The sequence below is a fragment of the Centropristis striata genome, chromosome 5 (genome assembly GCF_030273125.1).
Source record: "Centropristis striata isolate RG_2023a ecotype Rhode Island chromosome 5, C.striata_1.0, whole genome shotgun sequence".
Lineage (NCBI taxonomy): Eukaryota > Metazoa > Chordata > Actinopteri > Perciformes > Serranidae > Centropristis > Centropristis striata.
Window position 1 is genome coordinate 369,792 of NC_081521.1, and position 23,756 is coordinate 393,547.

At 34.8% G+C, this 23,756-nt stretch overlaps 2 protein-coding genes across 5 annotated transcripts in view; one reads left to right on the forward strand and one right to left on the reverse strand.

Moving 5' to 3' along the window:
* Positions 1-1,935: 1,935 nt before the first annotated feature.
* On the reverse strand, positions 1,936-11,032 carry tmed4 (transmembrane p24 trafficking protein 4). The gene is made up of 5 exons (XM_059332532.1): positions 10,717-11,032; positions 7,659-7,759; positions 5,218-5,343; positions 3,129-3,275; positions 1,936-2,504 (listed from the first exon to the last, which is right to left on the reverse strand). The coding sequence occupies exons 1-5, from the start codon at positions 10,865-10,867 to the stop codon at positions 2,355-2,357; spliced, it is 675 nt and encodes a 224-aa protein (XP_059188515.1). The 5' UTR covers positions 10,868-11,032; the 3' UTR covers positions 1,936-2,354.
* A 2,958-nt stretch (positions 11,033-13,990) lies between these two features.
* The window catches only part of ikbkg (inhibitor of nuclear factor kappa B kinase regulatory subunit gamma), a 34,036-nt gene continuing 24,270 nt past the window's right edge, over positions 13,991-23,756 (forward strand). For 2 of the 4 annotated variants that reach the window (XM_059332523.1, XM_059332524.1), the window contains exons 1-5: positions 13,991-14,339; positions 18,477-18,617; positions 20,522-20,790; positions 23,117-23,188; positions 23,273-23,377. In XM_059332523.1, coding sequence (XP_059188506.1) covers positions 18,479-18,617; positions 20,522-20,790; positions 23,117-23,188; positions 23,273-23,377 — 585 coding nt within the window. In that variant the 5' untranslated portion in view covers positions 13,991-14,339; positions 18,477-18,478. The remainder of the gene's footprint in view (positions 14,340-18,476; positions 18,618-20,521; positions 20,791-23,116; positions 23,189-23,272; positions 23,378-23,756) is intronic. The other 2 variants (XM_059332525.1, XM_059332526.1) reach the window with 1 other exon arrangement.

A 23,756-nucleotide genomic window follows, 5' to 3' on the forward strand; every position in this document is an offset into this window, starting at 1 on the left:
CAATAAATCATATTGTCCAAATTGGTGATTTTTTTTTTTAACAACAGAATCAAAAAATTATTATATATATATATTATTTAAAGATTAATTAAAAAAACAAAACAGGAGATTTGAATAGAAAAAAAAAATACATTCCACAAAACCCTCGAAGCTACAAAACCTGGAAATAAAACTATGTGCAACAATAATAATAATGACCAAAGATGCAAGGTTAGAACAGTTTGGGATTGTTTATTAGTTTTAGTTTTAATTTTGTTGTGATGTTTGTTTTAAAATTCAGTTAGTTTTAGTTCTTGTACATTTGTCACCTTTTTCTCATAAGTTTGAGAATTTTTTCCCGTAAATTCGTCACTTTTTTCTTGTAAATTTGTCACTTTTTTCTCATAAATTTGAGATTTTTTTCCCGCAAATTTGTCACCTTTTTCTTGTAAATTTGTCACCTTTTTCTTGTAAATTTGTCACTTTTTTATCGTAAATTTGTCACTTTTTTATCGTAAATTTGTCACTTTTTTAAATTAGTTTTAAGTTAATTTGTATTAGTTTTACTTTAGTTTTATAATGGTCTGTGTGTTGGGTGGCAGATTCTAAGAGGTCCTAATAAATGTTTCTTTATTTCCTTTAAAGTTAAGGTTATTAACTCTTCCAGTTCAGGTGTTTATAATGTTGGTTGTTGTGTAAACATCCCAGTCTCAGTAAACAGATTATTCACCATGTGTTCCTGTTCACTAACCAGCAGATCAATAAATAACTTTCATATCAACCAGAAGGATTATTCAGTGTTTCTCTACATGTATTCTGCTGCTGGATTTATAATCTGATTTATAATCTGATGGTGGAATTAAAGACTTTAACTTGCACACAGTGAAAACACAACATCTAAAGTTTACAGAGTGTTGCTGCGGAGACACTTTTATCATAATAACTAAACGGTTAACTCCAAAGTTTGGTGAAAGTTGAGAAGTTTCTCTTTACAGAAACATGGAGTTATTACGGTAATTTAACACACAAATCAGGAAAACACACACTCAGCGGAGGAGAAACAGAAACTCTGGATTATGCCTGAAAAAAGTTGACAAAGAGGAAAACGAAGGACATTTTCACTATAATTTCAGTTAGTTTTAGTTCACAAAATACAGTTTCAGTTAGTTATCGTTTTTTTTTTTTATTTAAAAACTCTCGTTTTTATTTTCATTTCAGGTAACGAAACTGTTTTTTCAATTCTACTTTTGGGTTATTTGGCTCGTTTTCGTTAATAACTATAATAACCTTGCATGGATGGACTAAACAAAACTGTGTGTCAATAAACGACTCAGTTATTACTTGTAACGTGTTAAAATCCTCATTGTGACGTGTCTACGTGACTATAAAAACCATCTCAGGAAGATAGAAAAGTCCAGAAGAACAACAGAAAAAGGCCATCAGAACATTTAGAGGGAAACACGCTGAGCAACCTGCCTCCGAGGGGGAATCCAACCGTTTATGGCTGATAGTAATGCTGCGTTCAATTGCACTCGGAACTCAGAAAGATCCGACCTCCGAGTGGGAAAAGAGCAACAGAACGGAACTTGAACTCGGGATTCAGATTCTCGGGAATTCAGGTCGGATCCAAGAGGTAAACAGTGACTTTATCTTCAACATTTAGTCTGTTAATTTAGTCCTTTAATTTAACAATTTTGTCACTAAAAGTGTAGGATTACTGTGTGGTGGTATTTACACTCCCACTCTGTTCATTAACGGGCCAAGAACCGCATTTGGTAACTTCAGGTAATATTTAGAGAAAAAAGTTGCAAATTTACTAGATTAAAGTGGCAAATCTACAAGAAAAAAAGTTGCAGATTTAAGAGATTTATAGTGGGAAAATCTGGGCGAAAAAAGTCACAGATTTACGAGAAAAAAGTGCAAATTCACCACTTTAAATCTCATTAATCTTTTTTCTCGTAGATTTGCCACTTTAATCTCGTAAACTTTTTTCTCAAAATATTATTTCCGTATGTTTTTTTTACACATTCTGGCTGTATGTAATATCCTCCAATATTCTCTAGGGTTGAAATTTGGAATTTGCAAGTAAGAGAGACCAAAAAGCTCAGTACAAGTGTAAAAAATAAATATTATAGTTTTTCCCATATTAGGTAGCTGATGTTCTTCAAAGAAAAACAAACTAACATCACTCTGCTGTGGCGGCCATGTTGTTTTCAGAGGTTGAGCAATGGAAAGAATTTACCTCGGATGTCGGAATTTCGAGTGCAACTGAACGCAGCACGAGACCTCATGGCTCCTGGTCAGACCTGTCGGACCTGTCAGCTGGTGTTTTACAGGTGTTTGAGGTGTTTCAGGTGTTTGAGGTGTTTCAGGTGTTAGACCAGCTTCTTGGCCTCAAAGAAGCTCTTGAGGTGCTTCATCTGCCAGATGCCGGTGACGATGAGGATGAGGGTCTGAGCGATGGACCACCAGAGGACCCTCTGGTTGGTGCTCTCACTCGTCATGCGGAAACGTTCCTCACGGTACTGGAGAAGACACGACACACTCAGTGTCTCAGAAAATACATTCAATCACCAAAAAGACACCAAATGACCAACAATTTATGTAAAAATGACCAAAAAAAGACATAAAATTACCAAAACATAACAAAGAAAATACATAAAAATGACCAAAATAGATGCAAAAATCACCCCAAAAGACACCAAATGTCCAAAAATAGACACCAAATGACCAAAAATAGATGCAAAAATGACCAAAAAAGACACAAAATGACCAAAAATAGACACCAAATGACCAAAAATAGATGCAAAAATTACCAAAAAAGACACCAAATGACCAAAAATAAATGCAAAAATTACCAAAAAAGACACCAAATGACCAAAAAAAGACACCAAATGACCAAAAATTGATGTAAAAATGACTAGAAGATACAACACACAACCACGTCACTGAATCAACCACATGAGTTTATCAGTAACGTGTTGATGTTGGAGGACTCAAGCACTTCAAGCTTCAAGCATCCGTATGAACCCTGTGGACCACATCAGTTTATAGTAAACCTGTGTATTGTGTACTGTGTATTGTGTACTGTGTACTGTTTATTGTGTATTGTGTACTGTGTATTGTGTACTGTGGGGGTCTGGACTGACCCTCTGGTAGTTCTGCTCCTTCTGGATCTGCTCCACCTGGTCCAGCAGCTGTCGGACTCTCAGCTGCAGCTCCGTCAGTTTGTCTTTAGCAGCGATCTCTGGGTAGTTGTTGGTGTGTTCTCCCACCTGGATGTCCAGGTGAACCCTCTGGGACACACACAGACACACAACAGGACTTTATATTCACACAATATGACTTTATATTCACACAATATGACTTTATGTTCACACAATATGACTTTATGTTCACACAATATGACTTTATATTCACACAATATGACTTTATGTTCACACAACATGACTTTATATTCACACAATATGACTTTATGTTCACACAATATGACTTTATGTTCACACAATATGACTTTATATTCACACAATATGACTTTATGTTCACACAACATGACTTTATGTTCACACAACATGACTTTATGTTCACACAATATGACTTTATGTTCACACAATATGACTTTATGTTCACACAATATGACTTTATGTTCACACAATATGACTTTATATTCACACAATATGACTTTATGTTCACACAACATGACTTTATGTTCACACAACATGACTTTATGTTCACACAATATGACTTTATATTCACACAATATGACTTTATGTTCACACAATATGACTTTATGTTCACACAACATGACTTTATGTTCACACAATATGACTTTATGTTCACACAATATGACTTTATGTTCACACAATATGTCTAACACGTTCTCACCATAAAGCCGTATGTTGTGTTTAATTTACACTGAAAGTCTGAACTTGGAGCTCGGAACAACGTTGAAAATTCTGACATCCGTGCAGACCTTGAACGCACCATTAGCCCTCGGACTCTATGTGCTGCAATGTAAATAATCTAATGTTCAATAAATAACTAAAAAATAGTTTTAAGGTTCATACGTATTACTGATATTAGCATTCAGACATCTGAATGCTGTGCAACTTTATTTTATACCTTTTTTTCAGAATATATGCACCGTATATGACCTTTATTAATGAGTTAGAAATGACGTAAATACAAAATGAACATATCTACTGGATCAAATAATCATCTATTGATATTCTCAACAACTTTAAATGATTCTTTGACCCAGAAAATGTAGATTTTAACACCAACATTGACCTTCTGAGTGGTTTGGAAGATTTATTGGTTCTCATAGATTTTATATGGGAGCCATCTCCAATCCACCACCTTGATGAAGTGGCTCCAATCAAAAATAGAAACTTATGGTGGAAAAAATGTGTTTCTTTAGTCCTCCGTGTCCTTTATTTAGCTCCTCCTCCTGACTAGAAGGAGGAACGGTCATTTTAAACACCTGGAGGTTTGAAAATGGAGTCAGAAATTGTTTTTTTTTAACTTTTAATCTGTTTTTAAGTCCATCTGATACTGTAAACCACTGAGGAACCTTTTCGTAGAATGTTTTTAGGGTTAAACCATATTTTCACCTGACTTTAAACCCTGAAACCAGTCTGACAGGTAAAAACCTGGAGGGTTAAATTCCATTAGTAACTTCAGAGGTCAGCCTTGTGGAAACCTCTTTAACCATTAATAGGACACTCAGTTCCAACCCTAGAGAATATTGGAGGACATTACATACTGCCAGAATGTGTAAAAAACAAAAAACATAAGAAAATAATATTTTGAGAAAAAAGTTTACAAGATTAAAGTGGCGAATCTACGAGAAAAAAATGTGCAGATTTATGAGATTTAAAGTGGTGAATCTGGGGAAAAAAAAGTTGCTTTTTCCACACTTTTTTCTCGTAAATCTGACTTTTTTCGCGCAGATTCACCACTTTAAAACTCTAAATATTACCTGAAGTTACCAAGTAGAGTTCTCTGCCTGATGAAAGTTAATGAATCTTTTCTGGCCCTGGCCCCAGCGTTAATAAACTGAATATTAAATAATGTGGTTCGTACCAGCTTCCCTCCAGCATTAATACACTGAATATTAAATAATGTTCTATGTACCAGCTTCCCTCCAGCGTTAATAAACTGAATATTAAATAATGTTCTATGTACCAGCTTCCCTCCAGCGTTAATAAACTGAATATTAAATAATGTGGTGCGTACCAGCTTCCCTCCAGCGAACAGAGCCATCTTGGTGGAGTTGGAGTGCAGACAGATCTGGTGTTCTCCAGGAGTGTGGGAGGTGAAGGTGAAGCGTCCGTCTGATCCGTACTGACGAGAGAGGATAATCTGGAGGAAATCACAATAAAAAGATTTAGATTCTATATGTCAGGGGGGTCAAACTCAAATACACAGGGCCACGCGGGCCAACATTGATCAAATAAACCTTTTACTGGTGGGTCAGCTTTTGTAGTACAATAATAATATAATAATTTGGTATTGCGTCGCGGGCCAAATAAAATCACACTGTGTGGGCCTTTCATTTTTTTTAATTGAAATTCAAGCAGTTCAAGTCCAATGAACAGCTTGAAAGGGTCCAAAGGTAAGTGGTGAACTGCCAGAGGTAAATAAAAAAAGGTAAGCTTAACCAAAACTGGAAAATAATGTACATTTCAGAATTATACAAGTAGGCCTTTTTCAGGGAACAAGAAATGGGTTAACAACTTAAAGCAGTTCTGCAGCAACGGAGGTTGATCAAGCCTTGAAAGTTGCTAAGTTGCTACCAATTCCTACAGGTGTCCAAACTTTTCTTGATCACTTACAAGTTGCTCCACATTTAAGGGAACTTCTGCAACAGAGTTGGGAAGAACTTTCTGAAGAATATTTGGTTTCCAGTGAGTGTGTTCAGCTGTTCTATCTGTTAATGAGTCAACAGTTTAGAACACATTTTCCTTTATAAACTGATTCTATGATTTATTTTTTTAACTTCTTGTTTATTTGTTATAAGCATTAATTTCAGAGTACACTGAGACATTAAACTGCATCATTTTCAATAAAATTCTGGAAAAGTTGGAGTGTTCTTTTGACCAGTAGTGTATATATTTATATGTATTTTTGAAATGCTCTTCTTCTCTTCTTTAACGTCCAGCTCTCCTGTAGCTCTTAAAGTTCTGATCTAACTTGATTCCTGTGGTCTGAGTCTAGTAGCTTCAGCTTGAATCACTTATTCTAAATGACATGTAATGTAATTTTTTTTTTTAAATGTTTCATAACACAAGAGTGAAGACTAAAGGGTAACAGACATGTGAAATAAGAAACAGGGTCTTTAACCCATAAGAACCTATGGTGACACCCGTGTAACAAACACTTTAAATCTTCTAGAATCGAAGATTAAACCCATTTAACCATTCTAACCCTTTAATAGTTTGTCCTGTATTACATTTAACTTGTTCTGACCAGATTTCCTGAACAAATTAATGTCACAATTTTGATATATGTTATGGAGATGCAGAGAAAAAGACAAATTTGTGTTTCTGTAAGCAGAAAATGTGTCTAGTTTATTTTAAAATAAGAAATATAAACATAAATGCCATAAATGCCCAATGTAACGTTTATGTCACATCACAGATCTTTGACATTTAAGGGTAGAATTTGTTTTTTTAACATCATAAATGTGTTCTATGTGTCCACTTGGTCTGTGATATATCCCCCATAATGTTCCTTTAAGGATTACTGGGTCTGGGTTCTTATGGGTTAATAGTAATTGTCTTTATTATTACTAGTGATATTATTGTTGTATCCAATAGAAACATTCAGTCCTCTAGAGCAGCAGTTCTCAACTTTTTTGAGTCGCGACCCCCAATTTAACATGCATGTTGTCCGTGACCCCCACTCACTGAACACAATCTCACACACACAGTTCAGATCACCCAAAAAAGACACAAAATGACCAAAAAAGACACAAAATAACCAAAAAAGACACAAAATTACAAAAAAGACAAAATGACAAAAAATACACAAAATTACCAAAAAAAGACACAAAATTACCAAAAAAGACACAAAATGACAAACAAAAACCCCCCAAAATGACCAAAAAAAGACATTAAGTGACCAAAAAAAGACACAAAATGACCAAAACAGAAAAAGACACAAATTGACCACAAAATGATCAAAAAAGACACAAAATGATCAAAAAAGACACAAAATTACCAAAAAAGACACAAAATGACAAACAAAAACCCCCCAAAATGACCAAAAAAAGACATTAAGTGACCAAAAAAAGACACAAAATGACCAAAAAAGACACAAAATGACCAAAAGAAGACACAAAAAAAAGACACAAAATGACCAAAAAAAGACACAAAATGACCAAAAAGACTAAAACACATGAACACTTTAACACAGTGGAGACAGAGCTGACTTCCAAAATGATTTGGCGACCCCCAGAAATCATCTCAAGACCCCAATTGGGGTCCCGACCCCAAGGTTGAGAACAGCTGCTCTAGTGGAGATTAAACCTGATTGTACTTGCTGTTATTGGCCACTAGGTGTCCTACTGGAGCTGTGAGTCATGGAAGCCTCCAGTAATGAACCGTGTTATAAAGTGTTGAAGCAGCCATCACTAGTTATTAGTATGCAGGAGGTGTTTTATTAATAATTCTTACCTTGGTATCTGGGTCTTTGATCTCTACGTGCATGCCCAGACCGGGCGTGGCGGGCAGGAAGGAGCCGCTGGTCTTGTCCCACAGCTGAGTGCGGTACTTTCCTGTCACACAAACACACAAACGTCACGTCACTCACGCATGTTCTGAGGCAGAGCGTGGCGTAGAGCAGCGCTTCCCAAGCGTTTCTAGCCGTGCCCCCCTTCTATTGACCCCCCCCAATCCCCCACACCTTCAAAAAAACTAAATGCAATCAGCTTTTTTATAGCCATATTAAAGGCGGCATGTTTAATCATGCTCAAATGAGAACACACATATAATGAAATAATCACCATCACAACAATGAGCTCTCGTATTTGAATTAACCTGAAACACTGAAACACAGTTTCAATATAATGCAACAAAATGATGCGCTAGCTTCCACGTTTCAGAGCAAAGAGGATGATGAAGGCTCAGGATCAGAGGCAGGAAGCACATAAGTTGGAAAATGTTATAATATTTTGAGCCGCTTTGAACAAAAATTGCATCAGTTTAAATGAGCGTGGAGCTAAACAACCCGTCATCATAACAGGCTGGAAACATGAAGAAGAGAACTTCTTCTACGCTTCATTTTAACATGAAGTGCATTTTGAATAAACTGCATTTATTTATTAATTAATATTACAGTTTTTGATTTTACATTTTACAAAGGAAATGTTTATTTGTGCGTCTTTATTGTGTGGGGGAAAATTTTTTTAATTTAATTGCGTAATTATCAGACCGCCATTACATTTTTCATCTTGTGCACCCCCAGGGGTCCACGCACCACACTTTGGGAACCCCTGGCCTAGAGGTTAGGAATCAGGCTTCTAACTGGAGAGTCGCCGGTTCAAAACCCGTTACTGACAGGTCTGTCAGGTCACTGTGTAAACAGGATAAAGGGTTAAATGCAGAGGCTGCATTTCCTCATTGTGGGATTAATAAAGTCATCTTCTTTCTCTTTTCTGACACATACACATACATGTTTCTCTACATGTCTCCTGCAGCTGCTGCTGGATGTTCAGCACCACCACAAAAAACTGATTAATAATCTGATGGTTGAATTAAAGACTTTCATTGCACACAGTGAAAACACAACATCTAAAGTTTACAGAGTGTTGCTCCATAATAACTAGAGATGTTCTGATACCATATTCCCTCCTGATACTGATTCTGATACTTGTTCTGTTGGTATCGTCTGATACTGAGGACCGATCTGATACCAGTATGTTATTAAAAATATCATCCTCCACCTGCATGACTGATATGATTATTATTCTGGCTCAGGTTAACCCTCTGGAGTCCATCTATTTATGGAAAATACACATATTTTATTTACAGTAATAACTTTATTTATATCTGATATGTAGACAAGCTGAGAAAGCCAGTTAAAGTTCAATCATAGGAGCTTTCACAGTGTCAGATTTATGTTTCTAGAACATTTTTAAAATGGGAATTTTCTTTCTACCATGGAAACTATTACTATTTTTTAATTTATATGCAAATAGACTGTTTTATAGTTTTATTTGTTATTCTTTCTGCTGTTTTTGTGTGTATAAATGGTTAATAAAAAGGTACATTTCCATAGAAACCTGTGTCTTTTGCTTGTATTTTGGGTTCCTGGCAGCTTTATACTTTATTTAAAATAAAACATGCTCTCTATCCATTATTTATTTATTTATTTATTTATTTGAATGTATGGGGACTCCTGCCCCGCACACATTTATACAGTAGGCCCCATCTTCACCTTTCTACCATACCGGGTCAGTAAAGGTACCCAGTGTCTTAGACCAGATCAAAGTAAAACTTGATTAAACTAAACAAGCCACTCATGTTTACTTCCATTAAATCAGCTCTCAATAAAGGAATGAATGTGTCTATTGTTGCTCTCTAAACTGAAAAAAAAAATTACACAGAAAAACAGAAAAAATGAGTCAGAAAAACAGAAAAAATGAGTCAGAAAAACAGAAAAATTACCCAGAAAAACAGAAAAAAAATAGTCAGAAAAACAGAAAAAAAAATTGTCAGACAAACAGAAAAATTACCCAGAAAAACAGAAAAAAATAGTCAGAAAAACAGAAAAAAAATAGTCAGAAAAACATGGGGAAAAATAGTCAAAAAACAGAAAAACAATTGTAAGACAAACAGAAAAATTACCCAGAAAAACAGAAAAAAATAGTCAGAAAAACAGAAAAAAATAATCAGAAAAACAGAAAAAAATTGTCAGAAAAACAGAAAAAAATTGTCAGAAAAACAGAAAAAAATAGTCAGAAAAACAGAAAAAAATTAGTCAGAAAAACAGAAAAAAATTAGTCAGAAAAAAAATAGTCAGAAAAACAGAAAAAAATTGTTAAAAAAACAGAAATAGTCAGAAAAACAGAAAAAAGTGAGAAAACAGAAAAAAAAATTGTCAGAAAAACAGGAAAAAAATTGCCCTGATAAACAGAAAAGAATGTTTTTTCAAGTGAATGCAATATGCTTCGGTATCCTCACGCTTCGGTTTCATGAAACAAAAGTTAGTGTGTAACGCTTCCCATGGACTAGGGGGCGCTGTGGCAGAATACGGGGGTCCAGAAGGTCTGAACCTGCAGACACACCTTCCTCTCTGGACCACCTGTCCCTTTTAAAGCCCCCTGGTTCCTTTAAATGCTCCAGCCCCCTGGTTCCTTTAAATGCTCCAGCCCCCTGGTTCCTTTAAATGCTCCAGCCCCCTGGTTCCTTTTAATGCTCCAGCCCCCTGGTTCCTTTTAATGCTCCAGCCCCCTGGTTCCTTTTAATGCTCCAGCCCCCTGGTTCCTTTAGACACTGAGTCCGCCCCTGCTAACACCAGCCAGCTGCTAGCATTAGCTCCTGGTGGCTAACAGTTATTATCCTCAATATGAAAGATAACTTCCGGCTCACACACTGTGAGGAGAAGCAGCAGCTCCATAGACCCTCAGAGACTGGACCACACCTTTTATTCTCTACTGTCATATTTCATGTGTCAAATCTGAGCTGCAGCAGCTGCTCCCATAGACGCCTATGGGAGCAGCTGTTCGCTCACCGATCACCATGGTCTCATCCGGGATCTCCTCTATGAAGCACTTCTTCTCCGTCTCCCCTATGTGGAAGTAGAGGCCGAGCCCCGGGGGGGGGCAGGCCGCCAGCAGCAGCAGCAGCCCGGCAGCAGGGACAGCAGAGACACCCAGCATCATGGAGCTTCGCTTCGCTTCGCTCACAGCAGCGAAACCACTTCTGCTGCTGCCGCAGTGACGTCACGCGGCGAAACCAGGAACCAGGAAGGGGAATTCCTCCTCTGCGGGTCTATTTTACCCTCAGAGCTGCTTTAAGGCACAACAACAACACACCCCAGGAGACAAGATACTGGCTTTTGATGTGTATATGTATATATATGTATGTATATATATATATGTATATGTGTATATATATATGTATATGTATGTGTATATATGTATATATGTATATGTGTATATATATATATATATATGTATATGTATGTGTATATATGTATATAATTGTGTACGTGTATACATATGAATATATGTGTATATATTTATGTGTATGTATATGTGTGTATGTATGTATGTATGTATATATATATATATATATACATACATATGTTTATATATGTATATATATATATATGAATATATATATGTGTATATATGTATATATATATGTGTATATATATATACATCTAAATATTTTATTTCTTCTTGGTTTCTTTTTTTTGCATGAGTTTTATTCATGCTTGTTCTGTCAAAGCACTTTGTGAACACTGTTTTTAAAAGTGCTATATAAATAAAGGTGTTATTATTATTATTATTATTATTATTATTATTATTATTATTATTAATACCACACTGTGTAATTGCTCCACTACAGTAAAAGTCCCTCTGGAGTCCATTAAAGCTCCGCAGCTCTGACTTCTTCATGAGGTAAAAACCTCCAGCAGCATGTTTCCTGCTGCAGCTCAACTCTAAAGTTTTGGCTTTTACACAAGTTTACATGTCACATTTAATGCAACAACTCTTTTCAGCAAAGGTTAAAATCACCACGACCAAGTGTAGTAACATGATTTTTCTAATTTTGCAGTGTGCGTTCAGCATTTTTAATGCAATCTTTAGTGTTTACTGTTTTTTGTGTGGTTTTTGTAATTTTTTATGTGTTTTTGTGTGTTTTGAGTATGTTTTTATGTGTTTTTAGTATTTTTTTAATGTGTTTTCATGTGTATTTTTTGTAATTTTTTATGTGTTTTTTGTATTTTGTTATGTTTTTTTGTAATTTTTTGTGTTTTCATGTGCTTATATGTGTATTTTTTGTAATTTTTTATGTGTTTTTGTGTGTTTTGAGTGTGTTTTTATGAGCGTCTTTTGGGGTTTTTATGTGTTTTTGGTATTTTTTCGTGTGAGCTTTTTGTGTTCAAAATGTTGATCCAGTAAGTCAAAATGAAAATAATAATCAGGTCATATAGGTGAGGTTGAGCTGAAAACAATGATACCAACACGTCATGCTGAAGATTTTAAAGTGGTTTATATACAGGCAGAATGAAAAGGAGCCCAAAAGTTAAAGGGTTAAACCCATAGACATCTTATATATATATATATATATATATATTTTTATTTATTTTTTTACATAAACTTTATTAAGGCAGTTGGGTGGGGTGTAATACAAAAAAATACATCAGAACGTCGCCAGGGGGTTTCAATAAATCATAAAGAGGTTGTCATACAAAAATATTATAAAAATTACAAATATTCAGAGTTTTAGCAGCTTTCAAATTAGTAGAGTCTTTAATAGAATTAATATACTGCTTGGTTTCACTTATAAATATAGAAAAGAGGGGATTTTTTTTTGTGTATCGAGATTTATGTATGTGACATTTTGCCAATAGAATAATTAGATTTATAATGTAATATTGATTTTTTTTTTGTGTATGGGAAGTCAGTGAAACCAAACAGTATATTTTCAAAACAAAGGGACAAATTAGGTTCAATTGAAAAAAAAAGGAAGTTACAAATATCTTTCCAGAACTTAGACGAAAAAGGGGCAAAACCAAAATAAATGAAAAATACTTTCAGGATGTCCTTCACTTCACAAAAAAAAGCAATTCAAATCTAAATCTTTTTTAAAACGTTGAAGAAAAATTTTAGTGGGGTAGATTCTACATCTTCTATATAAGATGTCTGTGGGTTTAACCCAGGAGGTTGTCTGCAGCCTGAGAGGAAGTGCTGCCAGCATTTTTAATGCAATCTTTTGTGTTTACTGTTTTTTTGTGTGGTTTTTGTAATTTTTGTATGTGTTTTTGTATGTTTTGAGTGTGATTTATGTGTGTTTTTAGTATTTTTTGTGTGTTTTTATGTATGTTTTGTATTTCGTTGTGTTTTTTTGTAATTTTTTTGTGTTTTTATGTGCTTATATGTGTATTTTTTGTAATTTTTTATGTGTTTTGAGTGTCTGTTTATGAGTGTCTTTTTTTTTTTTTTTTGTGTTTTTGGTATTTTTTCGTGTGAGCTTTTTGTGTTCAAAATGTTGATCCAGTAAGTCAAAATGAAAATAATAATCAGGTCATATAGGTGAGGTTGAGCTGAAAACAATGATACCAACACGCCATGCTGAAGATTTTAAAGTGGTTTATATGCAGGCAGAATGAAAAGGAGCCCAAAAGTTAAAGGGTTAAACCCATAGACATCTTCTACAGTGGTGGAAAGTAACTAAGTACATTTACTCAAGTACTGTACTTAAGTACAATTTTGAGGTACTTGTACTTTACTTGAGTATTTCCATTTTATGTCACTTTATACTTCTACTTCACTACATTTTGAGGCAAATATTGTACTTTTTACTCCACTACATTTAGCTGACAGCTTTAGTTACTTTTCACTCGAGGTTTAACATAAAAAACACAATAAATTTAGGTGATTAGACACTTTTTTGAAATAAACCTCATAACAGAATATTAAGTAGTCAGTATGAGCCCTACCTTGAGAAAATTAAAACGCTGTATACATAAATGCATCAATAATAATAATATAATATGATATTTGGAATATATAAAACAATCTAAGTGGCTCCATTCTGCATAACGAGTACTTTTACTTTTGATACTTTAAGTACATTTTGATGCTGATACTTTTGTACTTTTACTTCAGTAAGTTTTGAATGCAGGACTTTTACTTGTAGTGGAGTAATTTCACAGTGTGTATTAGTACTTTTACTTAAGTAAGAGATCTGAATACTTCTTCCACCTCTGATCTTCTATATAAGATGTCTGTGGGTTGAACCCAGGAGGTTGTCTGCAGCCTGAGAGGAAGTGCTGCCTGCCAGGCTGCTCTCAGGGTTTAACAACATGCTACATTTCCTGAGCTAACAACAGTCGCTCCGCTGTGACAGATTCTCCTCAAACCTGCTGAAACTCTCTGATAGTGTGAGGACATCAGGATGAAACGGGGCTGAAACTCCTGTCAGAAGACACACACAGCGCTGATGCAGTCGGTTGTTTGTGTCAGTCAACAAGAGCCTCAGAAAACCAGCTGCTAGCTGGCTGCTAGGTCCCAGAGCTAAGTGCTAAGCTAAGCTACATTAGCATCAGGAGGCTAACACAGTTATAAGTGAATGTGACTGACTGGTTCCTGCTAATACGGACTACAAACCTGGAAACAGAGGGTAAGAGGACTCTAAGAACCCGTTAATAACATGCTGAATGTACTGAACACATTAATATATAACATATTATATTTATATATATATTAATGCGGGAAGAAAACAACCTCTTTAGAGGTTAATGAGCTGCATTAATGAACTGTTGTGAGTTAATTAATGGTGATAAATGCTTTAGGTCCCACTGTAGATAGTTATATATATATATATATATAATATATTACTGGTGTTTCTGATTTAAACACATGTAGTTTTGAGCCTTTTGCCTCATGGCTCCTGTGAATGACGTCATGTTTAGTGTTAGATACCTGTATGGAGAATATCTAGTCCTGACACTTTACCAGGCTGAAGCCTGTCAGACAGCACGGGTCGATGACTGATCATATTGATCATATTGATGGATCACATGCAGAGGGATTGATGAGGGATGGAACTGAAAGAGAAAGTGTGTGTGTGTGTGTGTGTGTGTGTGTGTGTGTGTGTGTGTGTGCTGAGCCATGTGTCACTGTGTTTCCTGCAGAGAGGAGCTCTGTCTCTATGTGGATGGAGAACTAATGTTATTAAAAATAACGTATCAATACATGTGATCAGCTCTAATTCCATATCACATTTAACCCTCTATGGCAGCTGTTCTCAACCTTGGGGTCGGGACCCCAGTTGGGGTCGCGAGATGATTTCTGGGGGTCGCCAAATCATTTTGGAAGTCAGCTCTGTCTCCACTGTGTTAAAGTGTTCATGTGTTCATGTGTTTTAGTCTTTTTGGTCATTTAATGTCTTTTTTTTTTGTCATTTTGTGTTTTTTTTTTTGTTGCCATTTTGTGTGTTATTTGGACATTTTGTGTGTCTTTTTTTTATCATTTAGTGGTCAATTTGTGTCTTTTTTGGTCATTTTGTGTCTTTTTTGATCATTTTGTGGTCAATTTGTGTCTTTTTTGGTCACTTTGTGTCTTTTTATAGTCATTTTGTGTCTTTTTTTTAAAATAATTTTGTAGTCAATTTGTGTCTTTTTTTTAGTCATTTTGTGTCTTTTTTGGTCATTTTGTGTCTTTTTTTGGTCATTTTATGTCTTTTTTAAATCCTTTTGTGGTCAATTTGTACCGTTTTTGGTCATTTTTGTTAATTTTGTGTCTTTTATTGGTCATTTTGTTTCTTTTTTGGGTGATCTGAACTGTGTGTGTGAGATTGTGTTCAGTGAGCGGGGGTCGCGGACAACATGCATGTTAAATTGGGGTCGCGACTCAAAAAGGTTGAGAACTACTGCTCTATGGTACACATTATGATGCCAGTTAGGAAAAATATGTTTGGAGTGTTTTATTGTCTTAAAATAGACTAAATAAACATAATCTGAAGAAATTTCATAGTCATTTTTTTTGGAAGGTTTTTGGTGCACACATGAACATCATTTATTTAATAAACATGTGTAAAAGATTTAGTAGCTTCAATGCGTAACATTTTAAATTCAATAACATTATAAAAGGGACTTTTTCAACTGGTTTCCTGTCTGAATTTTGCTTGTAGGCAACATTGTACCAGTCAGGGGTCAGGGGTCAGGGGTCTCAAACTGGCGGCCCGCGGGCCAATTGCGGCCCTCGTGACGATATTTTGTGGCCCTCACCTTGATATGAAAGTTTAATGTGAGTTTTATGTTTTAATGTGAGTAATTTAGTGTTTTTTCAGTCATTTTGTGTCTTTTTTTTAGTAATTATGTGTATTATTTTGGTCATTTTGTGTCTTTTTTAAGTAATTTAGTGTTATTCAGTCATTTTGTGTCTTTTTTTTAGTAATTATGTGTATTTTTTTCGGTCATTTTGTGTCTTTTTTTGGTCATTTTGTGTCTTTCTTTAAGTAATTTAGTGTTTTTTCAGTCATTTTGTGTCTTTTTTTAGTAATTATGTGTATTATTTTGGTCATTTTGTCTCTTTTTTTAAGTAATTTAGTTTTTTTTTGTCATTTTGTGTATTTTTTTAGTCATTTTGTCTCTTTTTTTTGTAATTATGTGTATTTTTTTCAGTCATTTTGTGTCTTTTTTTAATTAATTACATTTTTTTCGGTCATTTAGTGTCTTTATTTAGTAATTTTGTGTCTTTTTTGATCATTTTGATCCTGCCTCCTGCGGCCCCCAGGTAATTTGAGTTTGAGACCCCTGGTCTAAATGGATGAAACTATCAAAAATAAAGGTCACCTACGGTGCAAAGCTGTTTCCTTTGGAAAAGTCTGCAAAAAATATGATCTCCTGGAGGTCAAATGATGACAGATTAAAGCATTGCCAGTGCTTCCATAGACTCTCCCCCTTTTTTTAAAGTATTGCATCTTTCAAAAACCTGTATGGTAGAAATTTGACAGGCCAAAAAATGTGTATGTTGCCTGAGGGCAACACCGTACCATAGAGCAGCTGTTCTCAACCTTGGGGTCGGGACCCCAATTGGGGTCGCGAGATGATTTCTGGGGGTCGCCAAATCATTTTGGAAGTCAGCTCTGTCTCCACTGTGTTAAAGTGTTCATGTGTTTTTGTCTTTTTGGTCACTAAATGTCTTTTTTTTTTGTCATTTTGTGTTTTTTTTTGGGAATTTTGTGTGTCTTTTTTTAAATCATTTTGTGGTCAATTTGTGTATTTTTTGGTCATTTTGTGTCTTTTTTGATCATTTTGTGTCTTTTTTGGCCATTTTGTGTCTTTTTTTGATCATTTTGTGGTCAATTTGTGTCTTTTTTGGTCATTTTGTGTCTTTTTTGGCCATTTTGTGTCTTTTTTTTGATCATTTTGTGTCTTTTTTTGATCATTTTGTGGTCAATTTGTGTCTTTTTTGGTCATTTTGTGTCTTTTTTGATCATTTTGTGTCTTTTTTGGCCATTTTGTGTCTTTTTTGATCATTTTGTGTCTTTTTTGATCATTTTGTGTCTTTTTTTGATAATTTTGTGGTCAATTTGTGTCTTTTTTGGTCATTTTGTTTCCTTTTTTGGTAATTTTCTGACTTTTCTGGTCATTTTGTGTCTTTTTTGGTCATTTTGTTTCTTTTTTGTATGATCTGAACTGTGAGTGTGAGATTGTGTTCAGTGAGCGGGACAACATGCGTATTAAATTGGGGGTCGCGACTCAAAAAGGTTGAGAACTACTGCCATAGAGGGTTAAAAACATATTGATATATTGCCCTAATGTATCGATATAGTTCAATTATTTCCCTTTCTTTCTATATAAATGCTGCCCTTACTAGGGTTTGTCATATTTAGTTATTTAGTAAAGTTCGTTATTCTTTTCTCATATAAATATATTTATTTCAGAAAAAGATTGGCCTATTTTATTTCATAGGCTATTTTTATTTACGATATTTTTTTTAATTTTAATTTTAAAAGGTTCTCCTGTTGTTCTACAGTATTTATGTTCACTTAAATAAATCAATAAAACTACTTGTGACGTGTCAGATTTGACTTTGACTGAACATTTTGTGTCACTTTGAGATAAAACATCAGGATATATATCGTATATTGATATTCAGCTTAAATATATCAGGATAATATGACTTTTGGTCCGTATCAGCCAGCTCTAGTTTGGGTTCAAGTCAAAGCAACGTGAAATACACATCGACGGGGAAACGTTGTTATTTGTGCAGTGATCGTCCACATTAATAACAGTCTAATGCAGGGGTGGTCAACATGAGGCCCGGGGGCCACATACGGCCCTCACCCTCACCTGAAGTGGCCCTCAGTACAACTACATACGAGTATCTGTGTGTATAATAATGGTTTAATGAGTATATGTGTGTATAATAATGGTTTAATGAGTATCTGTGTGTATAATAATGGTTTAATGAGTATCTGTGTGTATAATAATGGTTTAATGAGTATCTGTGTGTATAATAATGGTTTAATGAGTATATGTGTGTATAATAATGGTTTAATGAGTATCTGTGTGTATAATAATGGTTTAATGAGTATATGTGTGTATAATAATGGTTTAATGAGTATCTGTGTGTATAATAATGGTTTAATGAGTATATGTGTGTATAATAATGGTTTAATGAGTATCTGTGTGTGTAATAATGGGTTAATGAGTATCTGTGTGTGTAATAATGGGTTAATGAGTATCTGTGTGTATAATAATGGGTTAATGAGTATCTGTGTGTATAATAATGGTGATGCTGTGTTCAGGGATGGTGCAGCCCCAGCCGGACGGCCCCCTGCAGTGGGACATGTCAGGAGAGGAGAGTGGGGGGACCCTGAGGGTCCCTCCAGAGCTGGCTGCTAATGAGGTGGTGACCAGGCTGCTGGGGGACAACCAGCAGCTCAGAGGTACTACAGTACTACTACAGTACTAATACACACTGTGGAGTGACTCTACTACAGTAAAAGTACTACTACACACTGTGGAATGACTCCACTGCAGTAAAAGTACTAATACACACTGTGAAATGACTCCACTGCAGTAAAAGTACTAATACACACTGTGAAATGACTCCACTACAGTAAAAGTACTAATACACACTGTGGAATGACTCCACTACAGTAAAAGTACTAATACACACTGTGAAATGACTCAACTACAGTAAAAGTACTAATACACACTGTGAAATGACTCCACTACAGTAAAAGTACTAATACACACTGTGAAATGACTCCACTACAGTAAAAGTACTAATACACACTGTGAAATGACTCCACTACAGTAAAAGTACTAATACACACTGTGAAATGACTCCACTACAGTAAAAGTACTAATACACACTGTGGAATGACTCCACTACAGTAAAAGTACTAATACACACTGTGAAATGACTCAACTACAGTAAAAGTACTAATACACACTGTGAAATGACTCCACTACAGTAAAAGTACTAATACACACTGTGAAATGACTCCACTACAGTAAAAGTACTAATACACACTGTGAAATGACTCCACTACAGTAAAAGTACTAATACACACTGTGAAATGACTCCACTACAGTAAAAGTACTAATACACACTGTGAAATTACTCCACTACAGTAAATGACCCACTACTGCATTCAAAACTTACTGCAGTAAAAGTACTAAAGTATCAGCATCAACATGTACTTAAAGTATCAACAGTAGAAGTACTCGTTATGCAGAATGAACCACTCAGATTATTTTATATACGGTCGCCTGTAAAGTTAATAACATTTTCAGAAGATAAACACTTTATCTGTCAACAATAAATCACAGTCACAATCATTTCATGGAAAGAGATAAAAAATATTTGAATCCGACTTTATGGGCGACTGTGTATGTTCCAAATATATTATTTGATTATTATCATTAATGCATTTATGTAGGCAGCATTTTAATTTTCTCAAGGTGGGGCTCATTTTAACTAAATATATTGTTACTGTATACTTTTGACAGCCCTATTTCAACGTGTATATGGACTATATAAATAGTATTATTGTTGTTATTTTCTTTCTTTCTGTTTTTCTCCTCCAAAGGCATATTTCTTTTGTAATTTTACATAATTTTTTAGTCATTTTGTGTCTTTTTTTTGTCATTTTACATCCTTTTTTGATCATCTTGGGTTTTTATGTGTCATTTTGGTTATCATATCTGGATACAACGTTTTAGTATCGATACTTTTGACAACCCTAGTTGAAGACTTAAAATAAGGACGACGTCACTACTGGAAGTCTTGTCTTTTTTTCTCATTTTACATTCTTTTTTGATCATCTTGGGTTTTTGTGTGTGTCATTTTGGTTAATTTTACATAATTTTTTTGTCATTTTGTGTCTTTTTTTGTCATTTTACATCCTTTGATCATTTAGTTTTTTGTGTGTCATTTTTGGTTAATTTTACATATTTCTTTTGTAATTTTACATAATTTTTTAGTCATTTTGTGTCTTTTTTTTGTCATATTACATCCTTTTTTGATCATCTTGGGTTTTATGTGTCATTTTGGTTATCATATCTGGATACAATGTTTTAGTTTTACTTTTGACAACCCTATTTCAACATGTATATGGACTATATAAATAGTATTATTGTTGTTATTTTCTTTCTTTCTGTTTTTCTCTCCAGAGGGATATTTCTTTTGTCATTTTACATCCTTTTTTGATCATCTTGGGTTTTTATGTGTCATTTTGGTTATCATATCTGGATACAATGTTTTAGTTTTACTTTTGACAGCCCTATTCCAACATGTATATGGACTATATAAATAGTATTATTGTTGTTATTTCTCCTCCAGAGGCTTTGCGGCGCAGCAACCTGGCGCTGCGTCAGCGCTGTGAGGAGATGGAGGGCTGGCAGCAGAGGAGCAGGGAGGAGCGGGAGTTCCTCAGCTGCCGCTTCCAGGAGGCGCGGGCGCTGGTGGAGCGGCTGGCCCAGGAGAACCAGTCCCTGCAGGGCCTGGTCAACGGCCCCGCCTCCCCCTCCTCCAACCACTGCTGCAGCTCCAGCCAGACCCAGGAGCTGCAGGGACGCCAGGCCAGGACCCGCCCGCCGGACGGGCCCCAGGTCAGATCACCCACACCAGGGCTCTCAAACTGCCGGCCCGCGGGCCAATTGTGGCCCTCGTGATGATATTTTGTGGCCCCCACCTTGATATGAAAGTTTATTGTGTTGTGTGTGGAAGATCCCTTTAATAACCTTTATTGGTAATTTTGTGTCTTTTTTGGTAATTCTGTGTCTTTTTTTGGTAATTCTGTGTCTTTTTTGGTAATTTTGTGTCTTTCTTTTGTAATTTTGTGTCTTTTTCTTTTTTGGTAATTCTGTGTCTTTTTTGGTAATTTTGTGTCTTTCTTTTGTAATTTTGTGTCTTTTTTGGTAATTTTGTGTCTTTCTTAAATAATGTTGTGTCCTTTTTTAATAATTTTTTGTCTTTTCTGGTAATTCTGTGTCTTTTTTGGTAATTTTGTGTCTTTCTTTTGTAATTTTGTGTCTTTTTCTTTTTTGGTAATTCTGTGTCTTTTTTGGTAATTTTGTGTCTTTCTTTTGTAATTTTGTGTCTTTTTTGGTAATTTTGTGTCTTTCTTAAATAATGTGTCCTTTTTTAATAATTTTTTGTCTTTTCTGGTAATTCTGTGTCTTTTTTTGGTAATATTGTGTCTTTTTTTTGTAATTTTTTGTCTTTTTTGGTAATTTTGTGTCTTTCTTAAATAATGTTGTGTCCTTTTTTAATAATTTTGTGTCTTTTCTGGTAATTCTGTGTCTTTTTTTGGTAATATTGTGTCTTTTTTTTTTGTCATTCTGTGTCTTTTTTGGGTAATTCTGTGTCTTTTTTGGTAATTTTGGCTTTTTTAAATCATTTTGTGTATTTTTTCGTCATTTTGTGTCTTTTTCTTTTTCGGTAATTCTGTTTTTTTGTCATTCTGTCTTTTTTAAGTAATTTAGTTGGTCATTTTATGTCTTTTTAAAGTAATTTAGTTTTTTTTATGTCATTTTGTGTCTTTTTTGGTAATTTTGTGTCTTTTTTTAAAATAATTTTGTGTATTTTTTTGGTAATTTTGTGTATATTTTATTTTTTGGTAATTCTGTCTTTTTGTGTCTTTTTTTAAGTAATCTAGTTTTTTTCTGTCATTTTATGTCTTTATTTAGTAATTTTTTGATCATTTTTATACTGCTTCCAGTGGCCCCCAGGTAATTAGAGTTTGAGACCCCTGGTCTACACTCATACCTTCTACAGCAGGGACCTGAAGACGTATCATATCAAAGCCAACATTTATTGCGACCTTATTGAATCTGGCACCCAACAAATACCTCATTACAAAACAACTAAAACTAATAAAAACTAAACTAAAATGTGGATTGAGAAGGTCAGGGAAATCTATCGCATGGAACAAATAACTTCCTCCTTGAGGCTTCAAAAATGGAGTGCACTTACATAGCGATTTTATCCAAAAAATATATATTTTTAACAGATGGAGACCTGCCATGACCATATCAATGCAATAATCTCAAGTTACCTTTATTTCATTTTACTTTATTTCACTTCATTTAATTTGTTTTATTTCCATTTACAGTTTATTATTTAATTACTTATTGTTTGTTTGTGTTACTTTTGTTTAAATATATCATTTATACATATTTGACCTGATGTATATGCTTTAATGTTGTATTAAGCAGATCACAAATGAAAAATAGCAGACTAAATGTGAATTTGTATATATATGTCTGTATAAGCTGCAAAAATGTAAATAAAATGTAAGTAAAAAAAAAAAAAACTAAACTAAAACTAAGCATTTTCCCCAAAAAATAAAAACTAATTAAAACTAGCAAAGAATCTAAAAACTCATTCAAACTAACTGAATATGAAAACAAAAAATCACAACGAAATTAAAACTAAAACTAATGAAAAATCCAAAACTATTCTAACCTTGGTCCGTAGTCATTTTGTGTCATTTTTGCTTCATTTTACATATTTCTTTTGTAATTTTACATAATTTTTTAGTCATTTTGTGTCTTTTTTTTTGGTCATTTTACATCCTTTTTTGATCATCTTGGGTTTTTTGTGTGTCATTTTGGTTAATTTTACATATTTCTTTTGTAATTTTACATAATTTTTTAGTCATATTGTGTCTTTTTTTTGTCATTTTACATCCTTTTCTGATCATTTAGTTTTTTGTGTGTCATTTTTGGTTAATTTTACATATTTCTTTTGTCATTTTACATATATTTTTTTTTTACATAATTTTTTAGTCATTTTGTGTCTTTTTTTTGTCATTGTCCGTACAACCCTACTGGTTGTCATAACGTTTTTTTAGCCACAAAACATCAAATCTCACTGCATTAACGTCCATTCAGGCTGCTTGTAAATCACCAAATGTTGTGTATGTTGTTTCAGACTCTGGATCAGCGGGAGAAACGAGTTGAACCGACGGATCAGAACACACAGACCATGCCGCCTCGCAGCCTGGTAAGACCTGAGACCCCGGCTGGTTCTCTTTACATTTTACTGCATTTCTTCCTGTTTCTATAACGAGTATGTCCGTGTGTCTAGGGAGATGCCAGTGTGCAAAGCTCCCTGAGTAGCAGCCCTCCCTCTCCCTCCAGCTCTCTCTCAGAGGTGTGGGGGGAGATAATGGGCAGGGGGAGGAGCAGCCAGGTGAGCCTGCTACCTGCATCCTGAATCAGACCCCCCACTCTTCCTCTGTGGTGGTCCCACCTTCACTTTAAACGCTTCACCCCACCTTTACCTGCTCTCAGGCAGAGTTAGAAATCCTCACCTTCTACTTGGAAAAACACTGGGACGTCTTGTCAAGTTGGAACTGTTAATTATAAACCTGATCTGATCACCACGCAGCATTTTAGACCCTGTTTCCATTTAGCAGCAACGTGTTCTGACTGATCAGCTCTCAGTCCGAGTGTCCTCACCTGCAGTAGCTGCGTCTTCAGTGACTTGTGATCCGAGTCCACTTCCCCGCAGCATGGCTAATTATGCACAGCGTCTCTGCTGATCATAAACATAGTGATGGTGTATTAAC